Source organism: Moschus berezovskii, chromosome 8 (assembly GCF_049115385.1).
Source record: "Moschus berezovskii isolate FMDL1 chromosome 8, NW_MosBer_1.0, whole genome shotgun sequence".
Lineage (NCBI taxonomy): Eukaryota > Metazoa > Chordata > Mammalia > Artiodactyla > Moschidae > Moschus > Moschus berezovskii.
Window position 1 is genome coordinate 87,030,677 of NC_142467.1, and position 17,308 is coordinate 87,047,984.

The following is a 17,308-nucleotide window of genomic DNA, read 5'->3' on the forward strand; positions in this document are numbered from 1 at the left end:
CAAGCAGCTTCTGGGCCCCGTTATGGATAGATTTTTCTCATTACTCACCAGCTATCCCCCTGGGGTGGAGGAGGAGGATATTTGATCAGAAACTGAGACGGATCAGATACCAAGGATGGGAGATTCTTGCTAAAGTAACTTCGCAGGATTCTTGCTGCAACCAGCCTCTTGAGGAAAAGGGTCAAGGATCAGGCTAGTCAAGAACATGACTTACAGAAGTCTGACTAAAATTTGGGCAAGGAGAGAGTCTTAGTCACTGTAGTATTTTTTTTTTCTTGAAATTTCTAACATCTTATGCATGGATTCCTTAACTCCAGCCAAGAAGCACTGAGTCTAGACCTAGCACTGTAATCTAGGGGGCTGGGAAAATTCAGTGGTGTTTTCACAGTCATCCCAGGGCTAATCAGTCAAAAGGAGGGGCGAGGTGAGAGGGAACAAATAAGGCTGCGTGTTGTGAAACAAATGCTCAAGTCAGTCAAAATTTTGCATCGGAAAATGATGGGACCCGAGGGTTCTGTTGTCACAGACATTTAAAGACAGTGTCAAGTCAGCAAAACTAAAATGATTTCTACCCCTTCTCCACAAATCCTATTCCCCTACAAAGTTTAAACAAAGTCCTGGTCAACAAAAATGATGACTCCTTTATCCCATCTTTCTCCAGAATTCATTTTCATGATCAAAAAATAATCCTGCCAATACTATTATTACTATAGTGTCATTTTATTTCTCAATACCATACAACACTAGAAACTGTATTATCTTTTGAAAATTAACACAAAGTAAATTCAGTGCAATTGTGCAGTAGTTTGAGCATTCTTTGGCATTCCCTTTCTTTGGAATTGGAATGAAGACTGACCTTTTCCAGTCCTGTGGCCATTGCTGAGTTTTCCAAATTTGCTGGCATATTGAGTGCAGCACTTTCACAGCATCATCTTTCAGGATTTGAAAGAGCTCAATTGGAATTCCATCACCTCCACTAGCTTTGTTCATCGTGATGCTCTCTAAGGCCCACTTAACTTCACATTCCAAGATGTCTGGTTCCAGGTGAGTGATCACGCCATCATGATTATCTTCGTCGTGAAGATCTTTTTTGTACAGTTCTTCTGTGTATTCTTGCCACCTCTTCTTAATATCTTCTGCTTCTGTTAGGTCCATACCATTTCTGTCCTTTATCGAGCCCATCTTTGCATGAAATGTTCCCTTGATATCTCTGATTTTCTTGAAAAGATCTCTTGTTTTTCCTATTCTGTTGTTTTCCTCTATTTCTTTGCATTGATCGCTGAGGAAGGCTTTCTTATCTCTCCTTGCTATTCTTTGGAACTCTGCATTCAGATGCTTATATCTTTCCTTTCCTCCTTTGCTTTTCGCTTCTCTTCTTTTCACAGCTATTTGTAAGGCCTCCTCAGACAGCCATTTCGCTTTTTTGCATTTCTTTTCCATGGTGATGGTCTTGGTCCTTGTCTCCTGTACAATGTCACGAACCTCCATCCAGAGTTCATCAGGCACTCTATCTATCAGATCTAGTCCCTTAAATCTATTCCTCACTTCCACTGTATAATCATAAGGGATTTGATTTAGGTCATATCTGAATGGTCTAGTGGTTTTCCCTACTTTCTTCAATTTAAGTCTGAATTTGGCAATAAGGAGTTCATGATCTGAGCCACAGTCAGCTCCTGGTCTTGTTTTTGCTACCTGTATAGAGCTTCTCCATCGTTGGCTGCAAAGAATATAATCAATCTGATTTCGGTGTTGACCATCTGGGGATGTCCATGTGTAGAGTCTTCTCTTGTGTTGTTGGAAGAGGGTGTTTGCTATGACCAGTGTGTTCTCTTGGCAAAACTCTATTAGCCTTTGCCCTGCTTCATTTCGTGCTCCAAGGCCAAATTGGTACTCCTCATTTCATAAAAACTTTGGCTCAGGTAACCTCTGTGTACCCAGGAAGAGAAGTAGAAATTCTCACTGCTGGTCACCCTAGTGCAAGACATGGTCCAAATGATGGACTATCATCTTTACTTGTATTCCTCTGAATAGTCCATGAGGTCGCAAGAGTCGGACATGACTGAGTGACTTTCACTTTCTTTATTCCTCTGAGTGACTTTGCATCCATATGGATTCCACTTCAGATAAGCATAGAAACTATCCTTCATCTATTGTTTCTTGTTCTTCCTTTCTCCCGATCTCCTGGATCTTCCTCTCCCTTGAATTTTCTGTTTTCCCACCAGGGTCCATTTCTATCTTTCAGCCTCTGGCCAGGCTGTCAGTCATTGCATTCAACCGTTATCCTCTTCCAAGGAGCCAGATCTATGGGAAGGGACTTCCAGTCTGCTTACAGGAAGAGGTAAGAGAGGTTCCCCAAAACCTTTCTTCTGCTTACATTGATTTCCTCTTGGCACAACTCGGGTGCACTGTTATGCAGACAGTGCTCCGGTACTTTGTCAAAGCACCTCTCTACAGAATAATCTGCTGTAATCTGAGACCCTTAAGTGGGTGGGAAGGAACCGTGCCCTGAAAAGGAGTGATGGGGTAAATTAACATATGCTGTCCTCCCCTTACCCAAGTAAAACCTCTGCCCTACTGGTGTGGGTAGGAGATGGCACACAACACTATAGTCTGCCCACCGAGTTTTCCCCTCCACCATGTCCCAGCTATATGCGTTTTTGTGGCACCATCTTCAAGACTTCTTCACTTGCTTTCCCATACAGACAACCCTCCTCCCAAGCTAGTGTCACACGTCTTTCTCTGACAATGTTCTTATCAGTTTTCTTGGACAATCAGCTGACTCCAGCAAGCTCCACGAAGAAAACCCTGGATTCAGATCTGCAGAGGGGATTCCCTTGTCCCCTATCTGGCCATGATGGCTGTTAAATTCCTATGGAAGCTGGGGAGTGACCAAGCTTCCACCCCAAGGCATGATCTCTCTCTTCCCTTCCTCTGGCTCATTTCCTCTCCTTCTCAGTCCTCATGAGAAGGAAGAGAGAGACTCCTCCCCAGGTCAGCCTGTGAGGAAATGGATTCATCCCTTGCCCCTGGGAAATAGAAGTAAAAACAAACTCCCAAACACTCAGCATTTTCTCTGGTATTCTGGAAATAATTTAGCCATGTTAGAACAGGCAAGAGGAGATTTAAGACAGAGTAGAAGCAAGGCTGTAAGGACCGTGGATGAATTCAGTCAGCTGGTCACATTTACAGGCAGAGCCCTTCTGGGTAACCAGGGAGAGGCACAAAAAGTGCCTTGTCAAAGCACCTGAAGTGGGTGGGAAGGAACCTTGCCCTGAAAAGGAGTGACGGGGTAAGTTAATATATGCTGTCCTCCCCTCACCCCAGTAAAACCTCTGCCCTACTGGCATGTGTAGGAGATGGCACACGACACTATAGTGTGCCCACCCAGACTATAACAGACTATAGTCTGTTGCTGCTGCTGCTGCTAAGTCACTTCAGTCGTGTCCGACTCTGTGTGACCTCATAGATGGAAGCCCACCAGGCTCCCCTGTCCCTGGGATTCTCCAGGCAAGAACACTGGAGTGGATTGCCATTTCCTTCTCTCTGTAGCAGATGCCATATCTCCTCCAGCTGTGTGCATTGCAGCCTTGTCGAGCAGAGGCTTGCCTACGGGATTCCTGACCTGCCCCTTAGGATTTTGCCAAAAACTTGGTTCACCATGTTCACTGTAGGTCAGCAGAAATTCAAGTGCAAATACCTGGCTGATCATCAGAATCACCCCCAAGGACGTCACAGAAAAATAAATTTCCAGATGTCCTCCTTGATTCGCTTGAGCAGAATGTCAGCAGTGAGGACCTAGATTCTCCATATTGGTATGGCTTGTCAGGTGCCAACTTGGCAAACCATTTTCACAGCTTCGAGAATCTAAGTCAATAAATCTGGAAACGATCTACTCTAACTTTCCCACTTTTCTATTTAAAAAAAAACAAATACATGCAGAGATGTTAAGTGCAATGTTCACAACAGGTTATTATCTTTTAAAAATGCAGTAGTGAAAAACTTTATTTGAAAAAAAATTGGGGGATCAGCTTAATGATATACCAATTGAAACCTCTTGACTGGCCATGGCCGTGAAAATGTTGTATCATTTACGCACTTAACTTTCATTCACTTATTCACCTAACAATGAGTATCGACTACATGTCAAGACTGCTTTAGGAGCAGAAGATATGGTAGGGAAGCTATTCTGCCCTCTTAGAGCTTTTATTCTAGCGGAGGAGAGAGACTACTGACAGAATAAAATATAAAGTAGTCAGATGTAACAAGTTAGGAAAACCAAGTAAGGAACAGGGATTTGGTATGTTCAGCAATGGGGGTTGTATTGAAATTTCAGGCAGGATGGCCAAGGAAGGCTTCATTGTGTGAATGTAACCTTGGACAGGAAAGACCTGAAGGAAGTAAGGGAACTAGCCATGTATAAATCAGAGTTATAATTATCAGGCAGAAGAAAGAGAATGCAAAGGCCCTGGAGTGGGAAAACATTGGGTCTGGTAGGAATGGCGAAGAGGTTGGTAGGAATTTAGCAGGGTGAATGAGGAAAGGGGGAATAGGAATTGTGTCTATAACACACGAGGGGGAGCAGATCAAAGGTCAGTGTAAGCACTTGGGGTTTTAGTCTACATGAAATAAAAAAAAATTAGTGGAGGGTTTTGGACAAGAGAGTGTCAATACCCAACCTATGTTTTAATGTAACCTCTCTGGGCAGAATTGAAACCAAATTGAAAAGGCAGTAGCAGAAGTAGTGTGGCCAGATATGAAGTTCTAGCAATACTTCAACTACATGTGCTGTGCATTAAGCATTTCCATAAAGGCTAAGCAGGGGTACATCACAGTACATTTATGCTTTGGCGTATACATAGGAAGGAGGCTGGGAATCTGCAGTTCCCTAAGTCTGCTTGGCTCCCATGACTCACGGTGAGAGCATCATACCAGCACAGGAGTGATGCTGTTGCTTTTCATCCTACCTGGTACCCAAACACTAAACAAGTCCTCAAAGCATCCACATCAGCCAGAGCCCGCACGCTGGCTACGGGTCTGGCACAGGCACAACATCTGCTTGAGGCCCAATGAACTTGAAGTAACAAGTGCCTCCTGTACAGTCTCTAGCACTTCTTGCTTTGCCTAAGTGTTTTCCTTTTCAACGAGTCTTCTATAGCTTTCTGAAGCATTTTTCCATGTCATCAGGGCTGCAGCCTTTCCACCAAGGTTTCAACTAAATATATTGTCCTTCCAAAGCACTGATTAAAACATACTTAAGCTCTTAGGTATGGAACTGTTGGGATATTGCTGGGTGAAAATGTATATTTGCTCCAGTCTACAATCGCACCTCAAATTTTTCCTCTGAAACATACAATCCTTTTATAGGACAGGTCATCGTTATGATATGGGGAGTTTTGTGATACATATCAAAACCTCCTAGCAAATAACAGACTATATTTTATATATTTTAGCTGACCAATATTATTTGCCAGCTAAAATCTGTTCTTATGATGCTGCTTGGTTTGTTTTTTTTCCTCCAAATTGACAAATGCAAACTTCAAATGTATTCTGTGCTCAAATAAAAACATTGGAGCAGGAGGATACACAAGTCTGCAGGAAGTAAGACAAACCTGATTTTCAAGAGGTAAAACATTTGTATTATAAGAATGCAAAATACAAGTGAATGATTTCATTGCAGAGAACGATCATTCTCAAACATTCATTGTAAAAGGATAGAAAATTAGGAAGGGTTTTGTTGTCATTTTGGATCTTATCCAAGTAGCAAAAGGGATATATTTACAAGGATGTGCCAAATTTCAAATTTAACTTTGGCAACATATGAAACTGAACTCCGTTGCGGTTACTGGGAAATACATACAGCTTTCAAGACCAGCATGAAGGTGAGTCAGACTGACAGGCATTTGTACAGAGGAGGAAGCTGACATAGTCTTTTAGGCCAAACGGTAATCCTGGGTGGCTCTGAGGGAGTGAGGTATGTAATCACCTCACTGGTGGGAGTCTTTCTAATTGAGAAAATACTTGGCAGCCTCAGTCATCAGCTTGAAAGCCGGAGAGAAAATAAATGTCCTCAAATGAGTACCCAATGGAGGTGCTTGTTTAAGCTAAGTCTTGTATGTCCTAACTCAGTGTTGCCTCTCCTACCCAACTGTGGAACTGTGAATGGAGCCAACACGTGTCTGATTTAGTCTCTATATGCAGGGTCCCAGTTGTTGAACTAATTTCTGAATGAATAAATAAGAGGGTCATGAAAGATGCTTAAGGGCTAACTTAAGACCTTCCCCTAGTGAGGAACAGGGTGCTTCCCATTGCTAGAGGTATTGGAATCAGATGCTCGATCAGTGGTTCTCAGCATTTCTCTGTTCAGTGAACACTTTAGGGTGGTGACATCAGTCAGTTCAGTTCAGTTGCTCAGTTGTGTCCGACTCTTTGCGACCCCATGAATCACAGCACGCCAGGTGACATCAGTGAAAGGATCAAAATGCGAACACTCCTTTTGAGAAAAAAATGTTTACAAGATTTTTTAAAATGTCTTTCCAGCCATTCACTGGCCACCCTTCACACCACATTTCTTTCCTCTGATCAGTTATAAATTGTACGCAGCCCTCCTCCAGTCTGTTCATCAAAGCCTTCCACCTGACAGACAGTTCTAGAACAACAGGCAGCTGCACTCATGGCAAAATGAAAATCTCATTCGTTGATTACAGTTGGCAGCTGACCCAGAAAGAGGGATACCAATGTATGCAATTTAGTCAGAAAATCATCATTTAGGGATGTTGCAGAAATAATTCCTGTACGGGTGAGGTCTGGGCACCTCCAAAATGTACATTCCAACTGTCAAGTCTCTAAGCTAACTCAAACTATAATTACCTCTGTTGTTGTCTATTTTGTCATTTTTGACATAACTCTCATGTGACACTTGGCTAAGAGCATGAAGTTTTCGAGGGTCTTGAGGATGGGAAGCTGACTGGTGGCTCAGTGGTAAAGAATCTGCCTGCCAATGCAGGAGACACAGGTTCCATCCCTGACTGGGGACGATCCCACATGCCACAGAGAAACTAAACCCAGGTACCACAACTACTGAGACTGTTCCCTAGAGCCCAGGAGCTGCAACTACTGAGCCCACATGCCCTAGAGCCTGTGCTCCAGAAGGGAAGCCAGCACCATTAATGAGAAGCCGGTGCGCTGCAGCTCGAGAGCAGGCCCCCTACACCACAAGTAGAGAAAAGTTGTGCAGCAGCGAAGACCCTGCATAGCCAGAAGTAAATAAATAAATAAAGCGTAAAAAGAATGGGGAGCTGGAAATGACCTAAAGTATTTTGTCATTCAAAGGTGACTTAGAAACTTGAACATAGCCTGGGCCAGCTGGAAGCAGAAGGCTCCTGTTGTCTGCCCTCTAAATCTTCACAGTTTTCACCACCCTTTCTCCTCCCTCCTCTCTGCCATGATCTTAAACCCACAGCCTCACTTCTACTTCCCACCTTCTTAAGGCAGAAATATGGGAAATCCTGAAAAATGATGTATGCTTGTAAAAACCTCTACAATAGTAGCAATTGCGATGACATCATACCCTGACAGTTGCTAATCAGGTTTGCTCCCTCTGACACAGAAAAGAATCTGTCTTGCCTCTGGGGATGAGGTTAAACTGAGATCATCTGGTCAGTAAACAGAATCCCCCATGCCTCAGGCAGACAAGGCCTTGGCAAGACTGCCTGAGCTTGTAGCAAAGGCCACGGAAGACCACAGGTGTTTGAGATTTGGGGACAGGTTGAGCTGTCAAGACCTTACAGGGACACACATCTCTTCCTGTTACAGATGAGGGAGCCTAGAGTGGAGAAGGGCAGTGTACACCAGATCATGGGAAGACTAGTGGTAGAGTCTGAAAAACTCACTGGGGTGGCCTTGGGCTATTTCCAATACAAATAGGATGTGAGTTCTGGAGTTCCTCACTTTGCTGAAAAGTTTAAAGCACTTTTGTTATTCATCATGTGTTTAGAAACGGAACAAAAATATTTTTGTTATATGTGTAAAGAAGTCATTTAATAGTAAAAATATACTTGCATGAAAAATCTCTTCTTTGTCTCCCTATCAGCATTCTCATTTAATACATGAAAACATTACAGTAGGAATCAAAGGCCTCCTGCCATCTCTCTTTATTTCAGCTTCATTTTCCTTCTCTGCTCCTTTTCCAGTTGTCTTCTCCCTGTGTTATGGATGGAATTGTGTCCCCCACCAAATCCATATGCAGAAGCTATAATCCCCAATGTAACAGTACTTAGAGATGGCGCCTTTGGGAGGTAATCATTAATAGACAAGGTCATGAGGGCAGGACCCTCAGAATGAGGTTAGTTCACTTGTAAGAAGAAATATCAGAGAACTTGTGATCTCTTTCTATACCATGTGCAGACACAGCAAGAAAGCAGCTGTCCACAGAGCAGGCAGAGTGCCCTCAACAGAACCTAATCTCACTGGCACCCTAATCCTAGACTTCTAAACTCTAATCTGTGACAAAATTCATTGAACAAATATTCCTTAAGACATGCAGCCTATGGTATTGTGCTGCAGAAGCCTGAGCTACTGAGACACCCTGGCTCTTCTCTTTGTCTATCTTCTCTACTACACTCTTCCAGGAAGGCAGAGAGCGAGGAAATGACCTAGTGACTGAGAGCCTATGCAAGGCCACACTGCTGCATTTTTGCCCCTTTATCATTAGAATTCAGTGAAGAAAGTGTCCTACCTATATTGCAATATGTTACAGCTCAGTTCAGTCACTCAGTTGTGTCCAATTCTTTGCGACCACATGAATCACAGCACGCCAGGCCTCCCTGTCCATCACCAACTCCCGGAGTTCACTCAAACTCATGTCCATCGAGTCGGTGATGCCATCCAGCCATCTCATTCTCTGTCATCCCCTTCTCCTCCTGCCCTCAATCCTTTCCAGCATCAGTCTTTTCCAGTGAGTCAACTCGTCGCATAAGGTGGCCAAAGTATGGGAGTTTCAGCTTTAGCATCAGTCCTTCCAGTGAACATCCAGGATTGATCTCCTTTAGAATGGACTGGTTGGATCTCCTTGCAGTCCAAGGGACTCTCAAGAGTCTTCTCCAACACCACAGTTCAAAAGCATCAATTCTTCGGTGATCAGCTTTCTTCACAGTCCAACTCTCACATCCATACATGACCACGGGAAAAACCATAGCCTTAACTAGACGGACCTTTGTTGGCAAAGTCATGTCTCTGCTTTTTAATATACTATCTAGGTTGGTCATAACTTTCCTTCCAAGGAGTAAGCGTCTTTTAATTTCCTGGCTGCAATCAGCATCCGCAGTGACTTTGGAGCCCAAAAAAATAAAGTCTGACACTGTTTCCACTGTTTCCCCATCTATTTCCCATGAAGTGATGGGACCAGATGCCATGATCTTGGTTTTCTGAATGTTGAGCTTCAAGCCAACCTTTTCACTCTCCTCTTTCACTTTCCTCAAGAGGCTTTTGAGTTCCTCTTCACTTTCAAACACATTTTAAAAAAAGATAGTTTTGACCAGTCTGCCTTTGGGAATGGCACTAAACTCCTTTCTTTATTGTGCAATCGGTAGAAAATAACTTCTCTTGAAAAGAGAGGAAAACCTTGGAATAGACTGAAGGAGAGGTCAAGAGAAAGAAGATGACAGGCACAGACAAGGAGAGATGCTTCTGATGCCCCCTCTCCGCCCCTGAGCCTCATGATGCCCAGCCCTCTCCATCCTGCCTGCCATTCCTTCCGTCACACCTTCCCACAGCTTCTTGCTGCCACTTCCCATCTATTCTTTCATCTTCTGTTGAAACTCACTTCAATCCCTAAGAACCCATTCTCCCAAGCCAAGACTTCCATGCCTCCACCTTCTGGAGTGGCTTCCCTGGCCCTGGTGGCTCAGATGGTAATGAACCTGCCTGCAATGCAGAAGACCCAGGTTCAATCTCTGGATCAGAAGATCCCCTGGAGAAGAGAATGGCTACCCACTCCAGTGTTCTTGCCTGGAGAATTCCATGGACAGTGGAGCCTGGCAGGCTCATGGGGTCACAAGGAGTCAGACACAACTGAGCAACTAACAGTTACACCTTCTGGAGTAACAGAAAAATGATCCATGTGCTAATGGTTGAAGACCAGCAAGACTCCCTACTAAATAGCAATTATACATCTTAACTAGAGCCGTCTACAGGAAACACATCCACCTGCGTTTCAAAGAGCACTCAGCCAGGAGCAAACTCCAGCTCAGAGCTATACAGGAGAAACATAATGAGAGCCACAAATGCAAGCTGCTTATGATACTTTCAATTTTCTAGTAGCCGCATTTTTAAAAAAGTAAAAACAAAGGAGCAAAATTTATTTTAAAAATATATTTTAGTGCAACATATACAAAATCATTTTAATACAGTTTTTAAAATTTAAATGAGACATTTCACGTTATTTTCAAATTGTCTTCCAAATCATGTATGTATTTTATACCTATGGCACATCTCCATTCACACCAGCCACATTCAGCTGCCTAATAACAACACGGGGCAAGAGGGTACTGTATTGGGGGAGCACAGCTGCAGTCAGAGAAAAGGTGAGGCCTGGCAAATCAGCAAATGAGAAAGGCCCCCCACCCCAACCCCATGATCACCCTCTTAGGGCCTGAAAGCACAGACCTATTGAAGAGGGAATGCATTAAATGCTCCTTTGAGATGAGACTTTTTTCATTGCTTTTTAAGAAAGGTGCTCAGACTACCATCTCCTTAAACATTACTGTTAGAATTTCAAGTGTACAGGAGACAAATTTTTCCGTGGATTCTTGAAGCGTAGTACAGTGCTAGTAATAATTTCTATAAGGGGAGAACAGCCTGATCTCTAACTTTTGTAAAGCCAAAGCATCATGTCCACTGTGCAAAGTGGTGTTCAAAGCTTACACTCTATGATCTTGAAAAATGATGACTGCAAATTAGTTTTGTTTGCTGAGAGATGGATGATTCCCTGCCTGCATGGACTGTCACAATAAAGCTGCCCGATTTTAGAATGTGTGTGGGGACACAATAGCAGCAGGCTTTTGTATCCTGGACTTCACCTTATGTTTCTTTGAGGTGCAGCTGTGCAGTATGTTTTCACTGGGGTTTGAGTAATGGCTGGACCTTCAGTTATAGCAATTAACTGTCAACACAATGTGCCAGGTTCATTCATATGCTATTGGTTCAATTAATCCAACAAAGACACCCAAGTCCTTGACATGCCTCACTTCTTATAGTTGAAGTCTGCCTTTTATACAACTTAGAGGTCATTTTAACGGTAAATTTCTGGATAAGAGTGGTTGGGGTCGGGGAGAATTCTGCTAAAATCTAGTGGAATGAGATATCATTTTAATAGCTAAAACTTCTGATGGTCTCATGATATTTACTTTCAAGGATTTCCTGCTGCCAGCCACTAATCTTTTATCTCTCTGTTGGAATCTCTTGCTCTCCTTTCTTCAGATCAGTCGCTCAGCCGTGTCCGACTCTTTGCGACCCCATGAATCACAGCACGCCAGGCCTCCCCGTCCATCACCAACTCCTGGAGTTCACTCAAACTCACCTCCATCGAGTCGGTGATGCCAGCCAGCCATCTCATTCTCTGTCGTCCCCTTCTCCTCCTGCCCCCAATCCCTCCCAGCATCAGAGTCTTTTCCAGTGAGTCAACTCTTCGCATGAGGTGGCCAAAGTACTGGAGCTTCAGCTTCAGCATCAGTCCTTCCAATGAACACTCAGGACTGATCTCCTTTAGAATGGACTGGTTGGACCTCCTTGCAGTACAAGGGACTCTCAAGAGTCTTCTCCAATACCACATTTCAAAAAGCATCAATTCTTCGGTGATCAGCTCTCTTCACAGTCCAACTCTCACATCCATACATGACACCTTCCTTACTCAGAGGTCTTTATCCTTATCTAAGGGGTTAGATGTTAGAAACTAAAGATAAGTTTTAAATTCAGGAGGTATGTGATTTTATTAAGACATACTGAAAAGTCTTCAGACCTAAAGAAATTGATCTGTATACTATGCTATAGAGTTTCCCTCATCACCTCAGATTACATCCTTGCCAACTCTAAAGTTGACTTGGGTTAAGAAACTTGTATTTTCTCATTATTATTTTCCCCAAAAGGGGCAATGGCAACTTTTTTCCCAGTCAAACTATAATTTATATTGAAGTATATCAAATCCCTTATGATTATACAGTAGAAGTGAGAAATAGATTTAAGGGACTAGATCTGATTGATAGAGTGCCTGATGAACTCTGGATGGAGGTTCGTGACATTGTACAGGAGACAGGGACCAAGACCATCCCCATGGAAAAGAAATGCAGAAGAGCGAAACGGCTGTCTGAGGAGGCCTTACAAATAGCTGTGAAAAGAAGAGAGGCGAAAAGCAAAGGAGAAAAGGAAAGATATAAGCATCTGAATGCAGAGTTCCAAAGAATAGCAAGGAGAGATAAGAAAGCCTTCCTCAGTGATCAATGCAAAGAAATAGAGGAAAACAACAGAATAGGAAAAACAAGAGACCTCTTCAAGAAAATTAGAGATTCCAAGGGAACATTTCATGCAAAGATGGGCTCCATAAAGGACAGAAATGGTATGGACCTAACAGAAGCAGAAGATATTAAGAAGAGGTGGCAGGAATACACAGAACTGTACAAAAAATATCTTCACGAGCAAGATAGTCACAATAACGTGATCACTGACCTAGAGCCAGACATCTTGGAATGTGAAGTCAAGTGGGCCTTAGAAAGCATCACTACTAACAAAGCTAGTGGAGGTGATAGAATTCCAGTTGAGCTATTTCAAGTCTTGAAAGATGATGCTGTGAAAGTGCTGCACTCAATATGCCAGCAGATTTGGAAAACTCAGCGCTGGCCACAGGACTGGAAGAGGTCAGTCTTCATTCCAATCCCAAAGAAAGGCAATGCCAAAGAATGCTCAAACTACCGCACAATTGCACTCATCTCACACGCTAGTAAAGTCATGCTCAAAATTCTCCAAGCCAGGCTTCAGCAGTATGTAAACCATGAACTCCCCGATGTTCAAGCAGGTTTTAGAAAAGGCAGAGGAACCAGAGATCAAATTGCCAACATCCGCTGGATCATGGAGAAAGCAAGAGAGTTCCAGAAAAACATCTATTTCTGCTTCATTGACTATGCCAAAGCCTTTGACTGTGTCGATCACAATAAACTGTGGAACATTCTGAAAGAGATGGGAATCCCAGACCACCTGACCTGCCTCTTGAGAAACCTGTATGCAGGTCAGGAAGCAACAGTTAGAACTGGACATGGAACAACAGACTGGTTCCAAATAGGAAAAGGTGTACGTCAAGGTTGTATATTGTCACCTTGCTTATTTAACTTATATGCAGAGTACATCATGAGGAACGCTGGGCTGGAAGAAGCACAAGCTGGAATCAAGATTGCTGGGAGAAATATCAATAACCTCAGATATGCAGATGACACTACCCTTATGGCAGAAAGTGAAGAGGAACTCAAAAGCCGATGAAAGTGAAAGAGGAGAGTGAAAAGTTTGGCTTGAAGCTCAACATTCAGAAAACAAAGATCATGGCATCTGGTCCCATCACTTCATGGGAAATAGATGGAAAAACAGTGGAAACAGTGTCAGACTTTATTTTTTTGGGCTCCAAAATCACTGCAGATGCTGATTGCAGCCATGAAATTAAAAGACGCTTGCTCCTTGGAAGGAAAGTTATGACCAACCTTGATAGTATATTAAAAAGCAGAGACATTACTTTGCCAACCAAGGTCCGTCTAGTCAAGACAATGGTTTTTCCCGTGGTCATGTATGGATGTGAGAGTTGGACTGTGAAGAAGGCTGATCGCCGAAGAATCGATGCTTTTGAACTGTGGTGTTGGAGAAGACTCCTGAGAGTCCCTTATACTGCAAGGAGATCCAACCAGTCCATTCTAAAGGAGATCAATCCTGGGTGTTCATTGGAAGGACTGATGCTGAAGCTGAAACTGCAATACTTTGGCCACCTCATGCAACGAGTTGACTCACTGGAAAAGACTCTGAGCTGGGAAAGGTTGGGGGCGGGAGGAGAAGGGGACGACGGAGAATGAGATGGCTGGATGGCATCACCGACTCTGTGGACATGAGTTTGAGTGAACTCCGGGAGTTGGTGATGGACAGGGAGGCCTGGCGTGCTCTAATTCATGGGGTCGCGGAGAGTCGGACACGACTGAGCGACTGAACTGAACTGATATTTCTACCAGATTGTGAAAAATTCTTAAGGAAAAAGCTATTGCTGTTTATTGTGTTTTTAAGGACAGCTCATTCCCATGGTTAATTGAAAGTTAAATGCATATAAAAAAGAGTTGGCAAAAACTGATTCTCCTCCCTCTCCAGAGGCTTCTAAGATTTTTTTCACGAGCACCCAGTCTTTCCCCAGACTCGATTCAGATTCCTTTCTCAGTATATCTGACCAGATGATGCAACATCTGTGTTCTCTTTTAAGAGCATGAGAAACGAGCTTTTTCATCTTCCCTCTCTTTGAGTTCTGGGAAATCTAATTAAAACTGCTCAGGTTTTCCTTTTCTTGTTTGCCTTAGAAGACAGCTCACTGGAAGAGTCCTGTGGCGGTCTCCCGCCTGTGGAAGAAGGTGACCGAAAAATCAGCCTGATTATGGAGTTGTCAATTCAGGTTTCCCTTCAGAATGAGAAAATCACTCAGCTGGAAGAAGTTTTAGAGGAAAAGGAAAGGAAGATTGAGCAGTTGGAAACTGAGCGGGAGGCCCACTGTTCCCCAGAGGTCAAGGACTCTCCAGAATGTTTACAAGAAACCCCAATTTTCTCTAATAATAATGTCTCTTCTGTGGTCCATGTTGAGGATTTGTAAAGATACCCAGTAAAAAAAAAAAACAATAAAAGCTTTTTAAGTGTCATCAAGGTAAAGTCCAGAGCCCAAGCAATCTCCTCATTGGTAAACTCAAACCCAAGTTCATGGGTCTGACTATCCTATAAGGTTCATATTGGAAGGAAAGAAAACAAAGGGAGGTCTTCAGATGCAAACACTGAACCCTTTAGACATTTGTCATATAATCCACACGGCTGTAGAATACTGTTTATAGACATTCCTGATAACAGAGGGAGAGGGAAAAACATAAAACTAGACAGATGGTCAAAGAACTTAGCATCATCCTCTTACCAGAGGTTTGTCACACTGCAAGGGAGTGTGCATCTCGACTGAACAGAAAGCTATCGTGGAGGCTGTTTCCAGCTGGGGAATGTTGGGGTACTGAAAGCATAATCATTGTCAGCAGAGTAAATAGCCATGACTTCTGTCCTTTTGTAACCTCTAGAATATATTTCTCTATGGCATGTATTTCATTAGCATTTAGCAAGGGTAGAAATGAAGTAAAACCAAAGCAATCAAAAGAATGGATGAATCAGAGCTGCAGTCCTTTGGGAAAAGTGTCCTGGGACAACATCTCCCTGGGAAAATGGGTTACACTCGCTTTTCCCTTACAAGCAACACTAAGACCAAAGCAAAATATCAATGGGCTGTGGACAGCATAAAAATAATTTAAAAATAGAGTATAAGCAAATGAAAGCTACCCTGTAATTAATGGAATAGAAGATGTCATATATATTCCTCTCCCACACATTCCCTTCAGATGAACCATTTCCCACCCAAAGAGAGCAGCTAAGTACTAACTTTAAGACCTCGGTGCTTAATTCTTACTCTTTTGGTACAGCATGACTCAGGCACACAGCTATAGCTCTTCCATGAGTCTGACTGTTGCTACCTCTCAACTTAATTCGATCAGTTCAACAAATATTCATCAAAACTCTTCAGGTACAATAATTAGATACTAGCAATATTGCAGCAAACATAAAAATCACAACTTCACAAATCATTCAGGAGTTCACACAGTAAGAGTCTCCTTAAAACAAAGTTTTAAACTTTTAAAAACCTGACTGTTTTTAAAGGAAGTATTGGGTTTTGGACTCATAATAGCTTTGCAACTTTGACTGTAGAGGTTCACTACAAAATAAAACCACTGGTTCTGCCAGTAGGTTCTCTGGTCATATATAGCAAGAATCTTCCCATATTTGTTTTATAACCTCAGATTTTCAGCTGAAACGTCAGCAATACACACAGTTGTAGTCCATTATCAGAAATGAAACCGACTTAAAGTTTCATGATCATAAGTACACAACTATCCCAGAGGGTGACTCGAAAAGCACTTTTCCACATCTCCAAGAGAAGTTTTTCCATGCAGTTTACCTAAGTCCTTCATTTCAGAAATCGCTTCTCTCTGGTACCTCCTTCTTACTTCTTCAAACTTTTTGATCCCCATTGTCTTTTCTGTTTCTCTGCTACCAAAGAGCATTCCCTGTTCCAGTCCTGAAGTTCTGCCAGTTGCATCTAACACCATAGTAAGACTGAACATTGCCATGTTTTTCCTGTGTATCACCGTGAGAAAGCTTTAAATTTTTCAGTTAGTTGAATGGACTATCTCCAAGAGAAACTATCCTCTCTGCAACTTTGATGTGTTATTTTGATAATCAAGTCTCTAGATTGTCTTAATCTCATGGAATCCTGAGGCTAAGATGACAAATGTGGAGGTGGGGGGAACTATCACATCCCCAAACGAAGCGTGTTCGTGTTCGCTTCTAGATCAGTTTCCCTTTGTCAATGTCATGGCTAGCCCTCAGCATGAAAATAGCCTGACAGCGGAGATAAAGTAACAGGGAGAGCTGGAGCTGCTGTTAATAATTAATGGAGCCTGAAATCTCTACATATCTAAGGACCAGTCACTGAAGAAGAAATCGTCAAGAGTCTTATTACCCTCTGCAAACCCGACTTTACAAGAAACTCATCTTGACTCAGGTCTAGGTTATCCCCAAATCAGAAGTGCAGAAGAGATTTGCTCCAAAGGTAAAGAGACTAATCTTTGTTAATGACACCTTGGTAATAAGAATTCTTTAAATATCCAAGTTTTATGAGGAGGGAGAAAGATGAGAAGAGGTGTTACTGGTCTCTGGCCTCTGAGACACTTATAAGTACAAAATTTCACAGTCCCTACTGAACATTTATGACACTGTATACCCCTCAAAGTTCATTTCCATTTTCTGCCATTCCTCCAGATAATTGGGTCGTAAACTTCAGGTTGTGCCAAATAGCTGATTCAGACAAACTAAAAATCAGATAATAGCCCACCCTGTAAGCCAAAGTCTCATTTTCTTAGAAGCCAGTTGGATTGTTGAAATAGTCTGCTGACTTATAAAATATCTGGTGTAAATATCACAAGGCAGTTAGTATGCT

The 17,308-nt window shown here is 42.7% G+C and overlaps 1 protein-coding gene across 1 annotated transcript in view; it reads left to right on the forward strand.

Moving 5' to 3' along the window:
• Positions 1 to 14,880, forward strand: part of CCDC192 (coiled-coil domain containing 192) — a 223,939-nt gene extending 209,059 nt beyond the window's left edge. The window contains exon 7 of the mRNA XM_055428785.2: positions 14,589 to 14,880. Within this exon, the coding sequence (XP_055284760.2) occupies positions 14,589 to 14,875 (287 nt within the window). The 3' untranslated portion in view covers positions 14,876 to 14,880. The remainder of the gene's footprint in view (positions 1 to 14,588) is intronic.
• The last annotated feature ends 2,428 nt before the right edge of the window (positions 14,881 to 17,308 follow it).